The 15,550-nt window shown below is 37.4% G+C and overlaps 2 protein-coding genes across 2 annotated transcripts; one reads left to right on the top strand and one right to left on the bottom strand.

Annotated features, from left to right (window-relative positions):
- The first annotated feature begins 872 nt into the window (after positions 1 to 872).
- LOC145895689 (uncharacterized) lies at positions 873 to 2,358 on the top strand. The gene is given in 5 exon segments (XM_082984479.1): positions 873 to 1,130; positions 1,193 to 1,256; positions 1,324 to 1,489; positions 1,798 to 1,898; positions 2,255 to 2,358. Coding segments are annotated over 5 exon segments (693 nt in total).
- A 2,531-nt stretch (positions 2,359 to 4,889) lies between these two features.
- LOC145895688 (uncharacterized) lies at positions 4,890 to 8,331 on the bottom strand. Its single transcript, XM_082984478.1, has 7 exons — positions 8,215 to 8,331; positions 7,944 to 8,006; positions 7,188 to 7,875; positions 6,731 to 7,127; positions 6,260 to 6,665; positions 5,898 to 6,044; positions 4,890 to 5,756 (listed from the first exon to the last, which is right to left on the bottom strand). The coding sequence occupies exons 1-7, from the start codon at positions 8,329 to 8,331 to the stop codon at positions 4,890 to 4,892; spliced, it is 2,685 nt and encodes an 894-aa protein (XP_082840604.1).
- Between the last annotated feature and the right edge of the window lie 7,219 nt (positions 8,332 to 15,550).

Raw genomic sequence — 15,550 nt, 5'->3', positions numbered from 1 at the left:
TGATCTGTTGCACAAATGTCCACTATATGTATATGGAGTGGGACTAAAACAAATGGTTGTTTTAAAGGAATGCATTTGTGTTTAGGTCAGTTATATGCATAAAAATTGAAGATCTTGTAACTAAACTTTTACCTGAACTGATTGATAACCCAGCAAAACTTGATGAGTGTGTTTCACACTTACATACACTTGGTGTCCGTGAACTTCATGACTTCAGACACCTTGAATTAGAGGACCTGCTGATACAATTCACCCTAGTGCAGGCAAGAAAGCTGCTTAAAGCACCTAATATAGAACCAGGTATTTTGTGTAAATTTTTTGCATAGCGTTATACCAGTCATATGTATTTAATGTTGTACACAATTGTTTTTTTCAAAGTTTCATCAAGATCTGGATTTTCGACGGAACCGCTAGACTCCAGATTTAGCAGTGTCGAAGCAAATACATCATTGCAATGGATTTATGACTTCACAATCCCTTGGCAACGGTGTTCCCCAGCAACCATTCAATGTTTAGAATGTGGTAGATAGTGTACCAATAGAAAATGGCCATAATTCAGTTTCAAACCAGTTATTTATCGCTGGGAAAATGTGATGAGAAAAAAGAGAAAATTGTGTGAATTTGAAGATCAGATTTCCACAGAACCCTCTACAAGCAGTAGTGGTTATGAAAATGATACCATATTTCAAAAATGGCTCCAAGAGGAATTTACCAAAAAAGAAAGAAACATGAAAGAAGTGATGGAACAAATGAAGAGTACCTTTACAAAACAACGAAAAGACATCAACACCAATGCCAGAGTAAGCGAAATTTTTAAAAAATGGCCATTCTTGGCAACCTCACAATGTCTCATGCAACACTATGGTCAACTTATGGCTTTAAGTTATCACCCAAAGGAAATTCCTGTGAGAATGACCAATCGCAGCTATCACACATACAAGTAATACATGCTTGTTAGGTAAACCGCATGTTTTGCAGAGCTGGCAAAACCATCTGTTGCTGCTTGCATTAAAGAGATTAGGCTTGAATGCAAAACAATAGGAAATAAAACTCCAAAGTCCACTTCAATTTTGGAACTTCTGGGAAGTTATTTCAAAGAAGATGCCTCAACTGTTTTAAAATGCACCCAAGTAAGTGATCAGTATGCATTTTTAGGCCTCTGAATGCTTATGCACCTAAATGTTCTTGACAGGATAACTTGCTACTGCAAGAGACGATTGAGAATGGTGATCCCAATCCGTTTATAATTGCAACAGGTATTACATTTTTTGGTTGGATTTTAGTGGTTTGGGTATAATAATGTGTTTTCCTTTTCAATTCTAGGTAGTACACCAGCATCATACAGCTGTTATTCACTGATTATAGAGAGGAGTTTGGTTTTTCAATGCAGTGAGTTTTTTACTGCATTCTCCGGTCTTTTTTGTTCATTCTATGTATTTAACATACAATACCCAGAAAAGGCAGCAGCAACAATGGAATTTATTCAACGGTTTGTGAGCTCTTGCTACTCTAAATTGTTAAATATTAAATAATGTTGTATTGGTGGTTTTTTATGGCCAGACCAAGTCTCACTATAGTCAATAGCTATATGTGACTTTGGGAAGAAAACTTTGACATGCTAAATATAGCGAAGACCAATTTCTTTTATTTAAAAACACTATATATATCCCTCTTAATAGGAGTAATCTTTTTTGTATTGCCAACAGTTATTTATGACTAAGATGCAAAATATGTTTAGGTGCGGACAAATTTTTGGAAATGTTGCAATACATGAAAGTAAATTTTGGTTTTGAGCAGATACTTTGCTGAAATAAATCAGGCTGGTTCCAAAAGCAATAAGCGACGATGTGCAGGAGGAACACATCCAAAAGTGTTGGCCTTCGGCAGGCTAATACATTGTTTGCAGCATTCATGTACCACTTAATGGTTTGCAAAGTCATTCAACAAACAAATTTTTGGCAATTTTTGTGTGCACAGTTTGCGGTTATTTTTGGGGTAAAAATTACCAGGACAATTGAGGTAAAAACTGCTGCCAGTGGTTTAGCAAGTAAATTTTACAGTGATAAAAGCAGTAAAATGTACTGGAAAATACGCGTATTTCTTACAATGAAAAGCACGTAATTTTTCCTTTTTACGGTGAAAGTCGCAGTAGATTTTACGTGTTGAACATGTAAAAACTGCTGCCAGTGGTTTTCACAGTAAAATTTTTTAACAGTGCAGTGTTTCTGTCACCGCCCTAATTTTTGCCATGTAGGCAAGGCGGTGAACATGAAAAACCTGCCTGTAGAACCAATTGGAGCCATAGCTTGTCGCCGACTTTCCCCCAATCCAAATCAAGCACCTTCCCTCCTGCACTGATCTGCTAGAGAGCTTCGCTCTTCCTGTCATAGACAGCTGTTGCATTTTATTTTTATATTGCTTTTTTTTGTCGCGCTGCAATAAAACACTATCTGTTAAATTTGTCATGTTAAAACGAGGTAACACTGTAGAGAAAAAAAAATGTAAAAATAATTCAACTTAAATTTAGTTTTTCTGCCACTATGGTTTGGGTTATTTTTTAGCAAATTTATGTTGCAACAGAATTACCAGAAACATTGCAGAGGGTGACGTCTAATGACTGGAGTTGTTCAAAAAAAATGTTCAAAATTTTTGATAATATGGATTCAATTGATATAACCATGAGTTTGCAGGAAAAAATACTTACGTAGACAAGTCAAGTAAGACTCGCCTTTTGCTCACCTCTCTCTCGGTCGCCTTTTTCCCATCTCGCTCTCTCACACATGTTTGGCGGGAACTTAAGAAAAGAAGACTTACGTAGACGGTAGATGCTAAAGAACCGTCACCAGAATTAGTCGAGATATGCAAATTCCATAGAAATCAGCGCGAACGGTAATTAAACAAAGCAATCACCTGCTGTTCAAACACATGTATTATCAATGTAAAATAACATAATAATTTTAAAACAGTTGCCTTCTGCATAACTTAATGCTAATGTCTTCCATACCTAATGTCATGGATGTTGCCGCATCACACAATGAATGGCGGGAAAGCAATCACGTGAGTCTTTTATGCAGCGTGCGAATGCGTTTGGGTGATTTTACGTTGACGGTTTGCACCCAGGCATAATAACAAAAATTTAATCTATCTAACTAATTGTTTGTAATAGTATGCTTTTATTTATTATTTTTTTTTATTAATTTAAAGATGGAGACGAAAATTAGTTGCAACACTATAAATTCGGTGGTGGTGAGAAGCAACAGCACCGAAGGCGCCGCAAAAGGTAGGAAAACAGTTTTGCAAAGTCCTTTTTTGATTTTTACTGTTTTACAGATTTCTTCCGTTAGAAGAGTTTCAACGGCTGCAATCGTAAGATGCTTTTCATATATTATTTTTACAAAATTCTATTCACAACTTAATAACTAACACAACTTTTTTTAAAATAGAATAAACAGAATATCAAAGAAAGCAAAGTAAGTAGTGTCCCATATCATAAGTTGGCAGGGAAAGCAGTTTTTTTTCCTTTACAGATGGGTCCCAGAAGACATTTTTTTGGGAGGAATTGTAAGATAAAAATCTTTGTACTGTAAACATCATTTTTTTGTTAGTCTGTAATATTTTTGATTGATAAGTAGACTTTACACGCTGTTAAAGGGCAAAGTGTTCAATCTTATTGTGAAGGATTTGCCTGTTAAATTCCGATCAGTTTTAATTTGATGTTTTGTTCCTGTTTCAGAGCCAAGTACAGAAGGAGGACAATGTGAGTATATATTGTCTCATGCTAATCTAACGTTGTGTATTAGTTTTAATTTAATATGTTTTGTTCCTGTTTCAGAGGCAAGTACTGAAGGAGGACAATGTGAGTATATATTGTCTTATGCTAATCTAACGTTGTGTATCAGTTTTAATTTAATATGTTTTGTTCCTGTTTCAGAGGCAAGTACAGAAGGAGGACAACGTGAGTATATATTGTCTTATGCTAATCTAACGTTGTGTATCAGTTTTAATTTAATATGTTTTGTTCCTGTTTCAGAGGCAAGTACTGAAGGAGGACAATGTGAGTATATATTGTCTTATGCTAATATAACGTTGTGTATCAGTTTTAATTTAAAATGTTTTGTTCCTGTTTCAGAGGCAAGTACAGAAGGAGGACAATGTGAGTATATATTGTCTTATGCTAACGTTGTGTATCAGTTTTAATTTAATATGTTTTGTTCCTGTTAAATTTGCCAAGGATTTCTGCAAAATATGCAGAAGTATGTCAAATTTATTTAGCAAATAACTCTGCAGACTAATGTTTTCTGTATTTTGTAGGAGGATGATCAGACCGTTGTAAGTACAACAAATATCCTGATGCACACACACTGTTGCTAAAGTTTTTTATTGTTTCACAGAAAAATGGAGAAAAGAAATAAAAAAAATTAATGCACTAAAGTTGTGATTTGCAAGTCATAAACAAGGTGTTAGTGTTATTCAGTCTATGTTTGCACAGGATTTCCAACCACGGCTGAGGGAGCCATCCTGCATGTGGTCGTTGGTCATTTTTGATAACCCAGAAGCCTCGCCAATAGCCATATCAAACTGGGTCTTTCATAAACTATTTGTTACAAGGTTGGGGCTCAGCAAGTTAAGGTTAACCACACTTTTACAAGCGTTCAGCTAGCATCAGGTAAACCTATGCTAGCTAGTCGGTAACCACACTAAGCGTTCAGGCACATCACAATGTAATGGCTTAACGGTCAACCACATTCATACACAAGAGAAGTTTCATTTTGTCATAAACCTTATCCTTGTGCAGAACGTTCCGATTGTCTTCGCTGGTTGATCACACTTGCGTTCCACTATGCTTTTGCCCTTACAGAATGATTTATGCATTCAAAAAATATGTGTATTTACATTGGACAAACAAAGAATTTATCTTTCTTGGCATATTCTAGTGAATAGTTAACGCACTTTAAATGAAACCATTGTTTGCATCGAGTGCATTCAATCCAGACAAGTTCCGAAGAGCCGTTACCTTTATCTTTGCATGATTTGCACACATCCTTTTTTGTTGTATTAGTAAGGCATTTGCCAGCAATCAAGTTTAAGATTTGCATTCGGTACCCTTTAACAGAACCAAATTGTTGTAAGCATTGTCCTGATGCTAGCCATTTTGCATACATGCAAATCATAACTCCACAACTTGATCCATATGGCTGCTGTTCTCTTTCTGGAGTCACCACGGAAGCAATTTTCCAACCAAACTTGACAGCTAATAGATAATTAACCATCTTTCGTGCAGTGGAAACATAATCGTCTGTTTCCTTGCAGGGCATTGACATTGGATCAATGTAGAGCAGTGTTTTTCTTTCAATATGAACAACTAAAAGTACCCAATGACAACCAGAAGGGTTCCAGGGTATAAAAATCAGCCGTTTTTGCTGTACATTAACACCCTTCCAAATGTTTGTAATTGACACTCTTCTTTGTAATGCTTGAGCTACAGTTGAACATGCATATATGGTGTGTTCAAACATGGAAGTTAATTGCCATAGGTAGCTGTTAATGATTTCATCATAAAGCCAACCAATATGAAATCGGCTGTCATGCTTTTGCAAAACACAAACTTCATCTGCAGGCAATTCGTCATCCAGTGATTTCAATTCCAAAAAGGAGCTTGAATGAGGTCCATTTTGCAAAGCTTTTTTTATGGGATTATAAATTTTAATGAAGCCAGTTATGCCATGATTTTTGCTGGTTTCAGGACACTGAGGCTCCTTCATGATACGTGCATTGCAAAAAAAGGACTTACTTTTAAAACTTTTAGTTGTTTGTTTTTGCATTTTATCCTGTTTACACATTGGTAAGAGTGTGGTAACTTGGTGCAACGGTTGCATCATATTTGCATACTTTCCAACACGAGAGGCAAAAGGATTTGGTTTGGGCCGCTTACGCGGCAGTTCATCATGAGAACCATGTAAAGGTGTCGGTACTTTTCTTTTTCTTCTCAGGGATGTCAATTTTGGTGATTGTGTTATTCTCAATCCGGCATCAATGGAACATGCCTTGGAAAATTCAGAAATAATTGCTTGAACATCTGAACACCCTTTTTCCAATACTTGCTCTGTAGTCACATCATATGAAAGATCTGACAAAAATTTGATCAGGTCAACAAATTTCCGATGTGTTTGTTTGCAACTTTTAGTGTCTTTTTCTGAATTAACTTGTGAAGTACTGTTGACAGGTGTTATTTTTAATGTTGTTGTGTATCATGATAAACGTTTCCTGAAGAGATTTGATCCACAACAGCAGGATCCAATACCATGTACACTGAGCTGTGGTACCACTCTGGTAGGCTATACCAACCAACATCTGAAAACTTGTTAAAAACTGCAAACATGTGCTTGTATGGTAAAAAATGTAGTGTAAAATCAATGCATGTGCATTTTGGAAATTCACTACCACTACCAAGTTTTACATTGTACACTTCACATGTGGAACTGCTCACTACAGTAAACACATTGTCTCCTATTCTACAAATTCTACCTTCCTCAACATTCACAGACTCTCCTATTCGTTTAATACAATGTTGCACCACCTTTTTTGGTCGATTTTGTAGATAGGTGGGAATGTTTTCATTGTAACTTCTGTAATTGCTTGATGACCGCAAGTTTTCTTGTTTGTATCTATTCAAAATGTGTCTTGTCATTGAGCTCTGGTAAAGCACTAGTGATAAAACACAATAGCTTACTTGTTCCAACCGTTTGGCAAAAATTCCTTATGTAAAATAGTAATTAGGCCAGACAGGGACTTGTCAGTCCTAAATCTGACATGACATTCTTTGAAAACACGATTTTGTCTCTCCTTATGGTTTACCTTATATTTTATATCTCTGCCTATACATACCTTTTTTTCTTTGAGCCAAATATTACTGAAGTACTTCTGCAGTTTTACATTATTTTTCAAGTGTGAGCTGGACTGTAAAAACTGCAATGCTTTTTCATAGCTTTCTACACATTCTGCACTTGCAACATTTCTCATTAGCGCAAGCACTTCGTCCTTGTGTTCACCCACATTGTTGTCAGACTTTCTTACCCATCTTTCCCATGCCTGTTCTCGATGGAAATCACAAATAAGGACATGTGTATCTGGAAGCATATTTTGTTTGTTGAATGTTTGTTAGCACCTGCAAATTTTACAATGCCTACCTGCAAAAACACTCTCAATAGCATGTATTTCAGCATCACATTTATCAACCATAAAATAGTTTGGTTCCCAAGAAGGTGCCCAAGTTTTTAAAATGGACAATGCCTCCTCAATGTCCAATTGTCGCTCATTTTGTGTAATAAAGCTGGCCACAACTTGGTAACCAACATTTGTTTTCACACAAAGAAAAAATAAAGGAAGGGCATACTTGGATGTTTTGTAGGTAGCATCAAGTAAACAAATATCTTGCCCGTAACGAATCAATAAATTGAGTTGCCAGGCAAACTGGTGTACAAACAACATAGTTCGTTCTGATTTAATTACTGTTGCTGATTCCCCATTATCAATAACATCAGGTTCCTTGCCAGCAATGTAAGGACGGAAATATATCTTATCATTTGAATCACCACTTTTTTTCCATTCATCAACTAAGTTTTGGACATTGGTTTGATCGATCTTTGCCAACCTGTATTTTGAAAAAGCTCGATAGTAGTGATTTCGCACATCCTTTTTAGTAGGATAAAATCTCCTATTTGAAAGGGTTGGTCCATCTTCATTTTTAAAGAGTTCATGGGCTACATAGTGTTTCAGGCCTCTCAAAATTTCCTCAATACTGTTTACTCCTTCGGTGACTAGTTCATCAATTTTTGTAATTAACCTTTGATCAATAGGTTGTAGAAATCCAGCAGCCTTTATAATTGGAAGGTAGATACTACTTTTTGGTGTTTAATCACACAGCATTTTAAATTTGTACATACTTCCCCTACGACATGACCTGAATGATCAGCATCCATCGGAAAGCGAATGCTGCAAGCCAGTTCCTTCAATAACATTCTATCATTGATTGTTAATAGATCTTTAATTATGGTGCTTATTTTGACCTTGCTAAATTCATCATTTGGGGATGCCTTGAAAATGTGCAGGTTAATTGGAGCAAAGGCCAGTGGGCGCTAGGCATTGTTAATAAATTGTTGGAGAACAGTTCCAATGGAATGCTGTGGCGCATCGGTAGTCCAAGGATTGACATACCGTGTCCATAAGTCGCTGAAAGACTTGTGCCGAATTTGCGAAGAAATTCGACAAGGCAAATGGTGTGATAACCGCCGTTTTCGCAATATCATCCACAGGAACCGCAAACAAGGTCATTTTTGAGAAAACTTGACATCCGGCCAAGCGAGCGGAAAAGTCTTGTATATGGGAAATAGCGTAACGATTAGGCTTGGTAACTGCGGCGGTGATCGCCGCCTGGGCGCCACCCACCGGACGACTTTGGTACCATGTGCAAGGGCGAAAAAAAACAAAAGGTGTCGATCAATCGTGCCTTAATTGATTCGTATTTGTCATCATTGGGCGGATTGCCGGCAGGTTGAGTAGACACTTTGCTGTGTCCTGATCTAAAGCCGAAACGACATAATAGTTAGTGGTTTCTGTCATAATGCAAAAAATAACGTTTTTGCACGCTCGGGGTTACCAAATGAAGAGAGGTGTTTATTTGAGATACGTCAAGATAGAATGAAACAATGGGCGATTAAGCCACGAGAGTGAAAGAAAGAAGGCAATCTGTCCGGTTCGCTATAGGAGCGCAAAGGGAACGGTAAACGTAGTATAAGAGAGGCCGCTACAAAGTGAAAATTATTGTGCCCGCTAGCAGGGCATCGATTTTTTATTGCGTGTCGAACAATTTGAGAAAAATTGTCGTGCGTGTCGAATAGTAGAAACGTTGTAATTGGTAACTAACGCATGAGAACGACCAGGCTTATTTCGATTACAGGATTCTTGTACGTACATCATGTTCAAATAACGACAAAACCATGAAAAGACCTTGCATGTTGCAGTCTGCTATGTCTCTTAAACGAAAAATGGCACTTGTTTCGTACCAATGCTAATTGTTTGGTAACAATGCTCCATGTTTGGAAACAATGGTTAGTTTTAGGTATAACGTTGAAGCAAGTGGTGACAGGTTTTTGCATGGATTTTGTATAAAAAATTTTTTGCGATTGCGTTTATTTAGCCATCTAAACAGACAAATTTATTTTGGTTGGGGATTCCAAACAATGATGCCATCAAGTTTTCCCGTTCAGTTAAATGCTGTTATTTAATAGTGACTCAAAATAGGAGAATCGTTGGCGTCCAATCTTCGAAAAAAAGAAAAACTAGTAAGATCGATGTGAATGTTGCAAGATCGGCGAGACCGATATGTTAGGCTTAATAAAGTTATCATAGTAATTCAATTTATGGACATTTGTAGATAACAATAACAAAAATGTACAATCAGAATTTGGAAGCAACTAGCTGGCGGGTGGCTCGAATAGATGGGTGCGACAAACCATGCACAATTTCAAAAATTTTCCGCTGCCAAGACTTGGGTACAATGGGGCATGGGACGTTTTTAGAGACTGGTCACAGCCGTGCGGTATGCTGGAACTTCCGGATCAAGCTGCGCGGTTGCCAAAGCAGAGTAATCCAAGTCCAAAGGAAATTCAATGGAGGCTCTGGATAGAGCATCTGCGACCTGATTTTGCTTTCCTTTGATGTATCGCACATCGGTAATGAACTCGGAAATGGCGGTCAAGTGACGTTGTTGTCGCGCAGACCAAGGTTGGGAAACTTTTGTGAAGGCAAAAATCAACGGTTTGTGGTCAGTGTAAGTCGCGAAACAGCGACCTTCCAGAAAGTAGCGAAAATCTCTGATGGACAAATGCAAAGCGAGAAGTTCTCGGTCAAATGCACTATACTTTACTTCTGGTGGTCGAAGACGTTTACTGAAAATAGCTAACGGTCGCCAGACACCATCAATGAATTGCTGCAGCACTGCTCCGACCGATGTTTGTGACGCTTGAGGCAGAGGGTGGTGTAAAAGCGTAGTGCGCACGAATGCTGCCTTCGCTTTTTCAAATGCTAAAGTCAGGCGATTGCTCCAGACGAGTTGTGTCGCTTTTGGTATGAACCTGTGGTAGAAATTTATCATACCCGCGAATTCCTGAAGGTCCTTACTGGTTGTGGGACGAGGAAACTGCTGGATTGCTTTTACTTTTTTAACTGTCCAACAATTATCTAAACTGAATATATTTTATAGATTTCTCGAACAGGAGGAATTTTGCCGGCTGCAATCGTAAGATACTTGTTATACATGTTGCGCTTATTAACCAAATCTTTATGATGCCCATTAAAAACATGTAGAAAAGTGTTGGTCTTGTTATTGGGTTCCTAAACTGTGCAAGTTATGTACAAAAATGAATTTTTTAGAAGAAATGCTGTCAATGAACAAGCCAATTCTGTGACCAATAATGTAATTGCCCTGATAGATTTTGAAATTGTGTGTCGCAATGCCATAAGTGTTTGCAAGTGCATTACATCCAGAAATATTGGGAGCCAACTGAGATCGTAAACAAAGTATTGTAACTAAATTAATCACAGTTGAATAAAGTTTTGCCAACCAACACACTTTTTTTAATTTAGTGAAAACAAGATCCCCAAAACATCAGAGTAAGTGGTGTGATATAAAATAAGTTGACAAGTAAAGAATTTTATCTCATTTAATTTTTTACAGATGGGTCCCAGAAGAAATGTAAAAATACTAATCTTTATACCTATATAATTTAGTACGTGCATAAACACTATTTAAATCTGGTTATTGTAAGTCTATGTAGTGTGCTATTTCTAATAACTACTAATCAGTTTTGTTTCAGAGTCAGACAGAGAAAGGAGCAAATGTCAGACAGAGAAAGGAGCAAATGTGAGTGAATATTCTTTCCTATTATTGTAGCGTACTAAGCTATTGGTTTATAAATACTAATCAGTTTTGTTTCTGTTTTCGAGTCAGACAGAGAAAGGTGCAAATGTGAGTGAATATTCTTTCCTATTATTGTAGCGTACTAAGCTATTGGCTTATAAATGCTAATCAGTTTTGTTTCTGTTTTCGAGTCAGACAGAGAAAGGAGTAAATGTGAGTGAATATTCTTTCCTATTATTGTAGCGTAGTATATAAGATTTCCTTTTATTTCTAGAAAGATGCAACAAGACTTGTAAGTATAGAATGTGTATTTCTCAGTATGCACACACTATGAGCAAGCAATACTGTTAAACATTCTAAACTGTGTTAATATTGTAGATAATAAGCCAGGAGTTTCTGCTCAATGTGCAGAAGTATGTCAAATAATTCTGCTGACTAATATTTTCTGTATTTTGTAGGAGGATGATCAGACAACTGTAAGTGCAACAAACATTCTGCGAAGTTTTTGTGTTTTTTATTGGAAAAGTTCTCACATTTTTTTATTGTTTTACAGAAAAAAACATCAATAAATCAGATATGATTTACTTGTGGGTTGTGATTTGCAAGTATTAAACAATATGTTAGTGTTAGTTAGACGATGTTTGTACAGGATTTCCAACCACGGCTAAGGGAGCCATCCTGCATGTGGTCGTTGGGCATTTTTGATAACCCAGAAGCCTCGCCAGTAGCCATATCAAACTGGGTATTTAATGACCATTTTGTTTTCAGGATATCAAACTGGGTATTTGATTTTTTGTTTTTAGGATAACATTACAATAACGTTGATGTTTGGTTCTTGATTATAACGTTATCATAACAACAACAAGGTAGTGTTAAGTAGAGACGAAGAACTGTTGAAAAATTTGGAAGCAACACGGACAATGTGTCATGGAGAGCAATTCCAACATTTCGTTTTGAGTATCATGCCCTATCCATTTAAAGTTTTGACGCTCAAGCCACAGTTTTATATCTTCAACTCGTTTGGCAAGTAGATGGAGAACTTGAATCATGTTTGAGTCTTCATCTTCGTGACCCCTTATTGCTAATCCCTGGCGCCCTAAATGAAGCACGACGTCGAATATGGACTCTTGAACTGCTCTTTTTTGCCTTAATTTTTTCGCTGTTTTTGCATTCACAAGTGCAGATGTTCTTGGTGCTTGCTGGTTAATCAAATGAGCTCCCACACACTCTGTATGGACAAGACTTTTTTCGTGTTTTCGAAGGGCAGCTTTTCCCTCGTAGAAATTGTCAAACCCATCTATCCATACTTTTTGCTGTCCTGTAGTCAGCACATTTTTTTTAAGATGAACAAATGTGGTTATGAACAACGGCCCATTTCCAAACACGACAGTGAGCAAAGCCGTTAAATTCTTCGTATACTAGCCAAGAAAACTCTATTTCCCAGGAAGCTTGATAACGCCTCCCTTTTTTTGGCCGGCCTATTTGTGACAGCGTCACTCGAACTTGAGGCGTTGTTATGTGTCGTGAGTGCTATACTAGGTGCGCAGGGGATGTCGACATTGGCTAATGATGGTGTTGCAATGTCTCCCTTGTCGTTACCTGCATCTTTAGACGACGACTTCTTAGCTTGCACAGGCTCCTGACTTGTCTTGCTAATAACAGATGTTTTTTTGACACTTATGCACGTTTATAAAAGCATACGTGTGTAACGTTTATGCTGTGACGTAATGAGAATGACTTGCAGTTTTGTACCGCCCAGATAAATATCACAGTTCTTGGAACTGCCCAAGGAGAATTGACTGTAATCACATAATGACAGTATCGTAGCTCACGCGACGGCATTCTTACCCTGTTTTGATTGTTTTTAAATCTCTGGTTTCTGTGGCTTTTTCAGTGTAGATTCACCACTTCATTCTACAGTTGGCGTGCCTTTGTGTATCCTACATTTTTGGTGACCCCGTAACTGCAAGTTTCCTGCAAAAATTCGAAGAAAGAAGATTGCAACTATTTCTACCAAGACGAACGAAAATCTTCACCTTGCAAATTAACGAGCAAATCTCTCAAATCTTGCTGAGATTTTCGAGGTTCCTCGCTTTCCATTGTTGGACGTTGCTGCTACCATCTCTCTTGGATTCATCAACCGTTCTTCCCAATTTTCGTCCACGAGTGCTTTCCTGAGGATTCGTCAACTCCAGCTCTGCGCTTTACTCGAACTTAGTGGAGATTGTTTTTCGCGTACGCACGGATTTTATCGTTCCCCATTTACAACGTTGGATATTTTTCGTGATTGTTCATTTCACCCTGCACAATTTCCGTCTCGTTGTTTTGGCCACGGCGGCCGGCGGGCGTTGGCGTGTCGCTGCGGGAAATCGCACTGTCAATTCCACTTTCAAGAACTTTACAGTCGAACCTATGGAATGCTGTTGGACTATACAATTTCGCTGTCAACGCTCATGGATTATTAAAGGCAATGAACTAAATTTTTATCTGCCATTGCAAACATCAAGGATACTTCAAGAAATCTTGGCTACAAACGTCGGAACATTATCGTAAATTACCCGGTAATGTGCATACTACTTTTGTTTCTACTCTTTCATGCAAATGTCTAGCCCCCAGTGGTTATGTAATACTAACCCCCTTATGTTCACTTTCTGTAAAAGGGTTTTTAAACTTTGTTAAGTCTTATTGTCACCGAAACGTTAGTTAATATTATTCCTTGCGTAATTGACGTCTGTTAAATGTGAAATGTTGATTCAACCCTTAACGTGTCTGCATTACAATTGTAAGCACGGGACCTGACGCCTTTATACTAAATGGCGCGAAATTAAGCAAGGTCGCCCAATATGCCTCCCCACTCTTTATATGTCTGAAGCCCCAATAGGAAAAATCCTTGCTCTAGTTTTGTTTTTGATGAAGCACGTAACTGCTGATTGACATATTTTACGCATGGTTTTGTTATTTGGCCATTGTTTTGTGACATGTACTTTGACAAAGCTAAAATATCACTTTTCTTCTTTTTCTCTTTCATATCGTTCTTTTGCCTGTTATGTAAAACACTTTTCGGGGTGAGACTATTGTAACGTTTATGCTGTGAAGTAATGAGAATGACTTGCAGTTTTGTACTGCCCAGGTAAATACCACAGTTCCTGGAACGACCCAGGAGAATTGCTCGTAAGATGCAATTATCGATAAGTGCTCTCACGCGGACGCATAATTCAAGTGCGTATAAGTTCTGTGTTCTTGCGGTCACATTTCATTCCACATCGTGGAATCGCCTACTCTGCACTGGGCTTTGGCCTAGTGTAGTTTCACCATTCTGTTCTACATTTTGGCGTGCTTGTGGGACCAAAAACGTCTGATTTCCACATATCTGTGTTTGTGTCTTGGTGTATTCTGAATAAAACAACTAACCCAAGTTTGGTTTGTCCGGAGTCAGGAAACATTTCAATTGCAGCTGAACACGTAACAAACAAACAAAACAAACACCAATTCTTACACGTGTGTGTACCAAATTATGCGGGAAAATTTGTAATTTTTGCGTAACAATTAGCTCTGTGGGCTCATTGTTCAAGAACAATCGTACGTTGTAAAATAATAAATGATTGCATTAACGTCAGGGTCGTACGAGGTTTACTAGTAGTTTTTTGATCAATTCGCGACGGATTTTGATGCCAAAGATACGCTGGTTGCAAAACATCGACGGACAAGCCGTAAAAAGGGGTTGGGCTTTCTTGACCGGGGTTGCCGTCCCCCCCCAGCACGGGTGGGTTTTACAATCGGGTACGGACAACGCAATATCTTTAGAGGAACAGCTTTCCATTGCAGACTCTTCAAAAAAATTCATACCTTGTAAATTTGCATTGCTGTCAGTACTCTTTACCTTGTCGGGTAAAGCTTTTGTTCTGATGTGCTTGATGGCCGGGTGTTTTTATCTGATTCAGAAGCATTCCAGCGGTTACGTTTGTGACACTGAGTACAATTAAATCATATTATATTCATTTTTGTAAGACACACAAAGTTATTCAATATACGTGTTTGCCTGTTGGATGATTAAAGTCAGTGAATTTTGTTGAGATATACCAATAACCCAACAAAACCACTTGATTTAACTATATCAATCATACAAACACCTAAACTTCTGGGATTGGATACATTGCAAAAATGGGGGGGTGAAACAAAGTTACGTGTGTGACAGCCTGTTAATATACATAGTTCTACTTAAGTAGATGCCCAATAACTGACTGTTAGTAACAAGTAACACCAATTACATGTTGAACTTGTATTTTATTTGTTAAATTTAACAAATTGTTTTTAAATAAAAACGAAAGTTAACATATTTAATGCTACAGAAAACAACAGCAACTTAAACATTATAAAAATACATATGAGAGCCAACTATAAAAATAAAATACCTAAACACAAATAAAACAAAATGTTTTTTTAAAGTTTTTTTTTAGTCAAAAAACATGAAAGATGGAGTAATTGTCTTGAACCTGGCAAAAACTTTAAACAAAATGTAACAAGCCATTAAAAACATGCGAAAAGTATTCGGATACAATAAAAAACCGAAATAATCGTAACAGAATATGAAATTATAAGAATGAAGTTATAAACACACAACAGATTAAAAGT

The sequence above is a fragment of the Ascidia mentula genome, chromosome 3 (assembly GCF_947561715.1).
Source record: "Ascidia mentula chromosome 3, kaAscMent1.1, whole genome shotgun sequence".
Classification (NCBI taxonomy): domain Eukaryota; kingdom Metazoa; phylum Chordata; class Ascidiacea; order Phlebobranchia; family Ascidiidae; genus Ascidia; species Ascidia mentula.
Note: the sequence above shows the minus strand (reverse complement) of the source record. Positions and strands in the feature narration are given on the sequence as shown.

Bases quoted from the DNA above. Each gene is read 5' to 3' on its own strand.
- LOC145895688 (XM_082984478.1), bottom strand. From the start codon at position 8,331: ATGACCTTGTTTGCGGTTCCTGTGGATGATATTGCGAAAACGGCGGTT. The intron at 7,128-7,187 runs GTAGGCATTGTA...ATATGCTTCCAG, and splicing joins TATTGAGAGTGTTTTTGCAG to ATACACATGTCCTTATTTGT. The intron at 6,045-6,259 runs GTTTATCATGAT...GAATTTTCCAAG, and splicing joins ATCAAATCTCTTCAGGAAAC to GCATGTTCCATTGATGCCGG.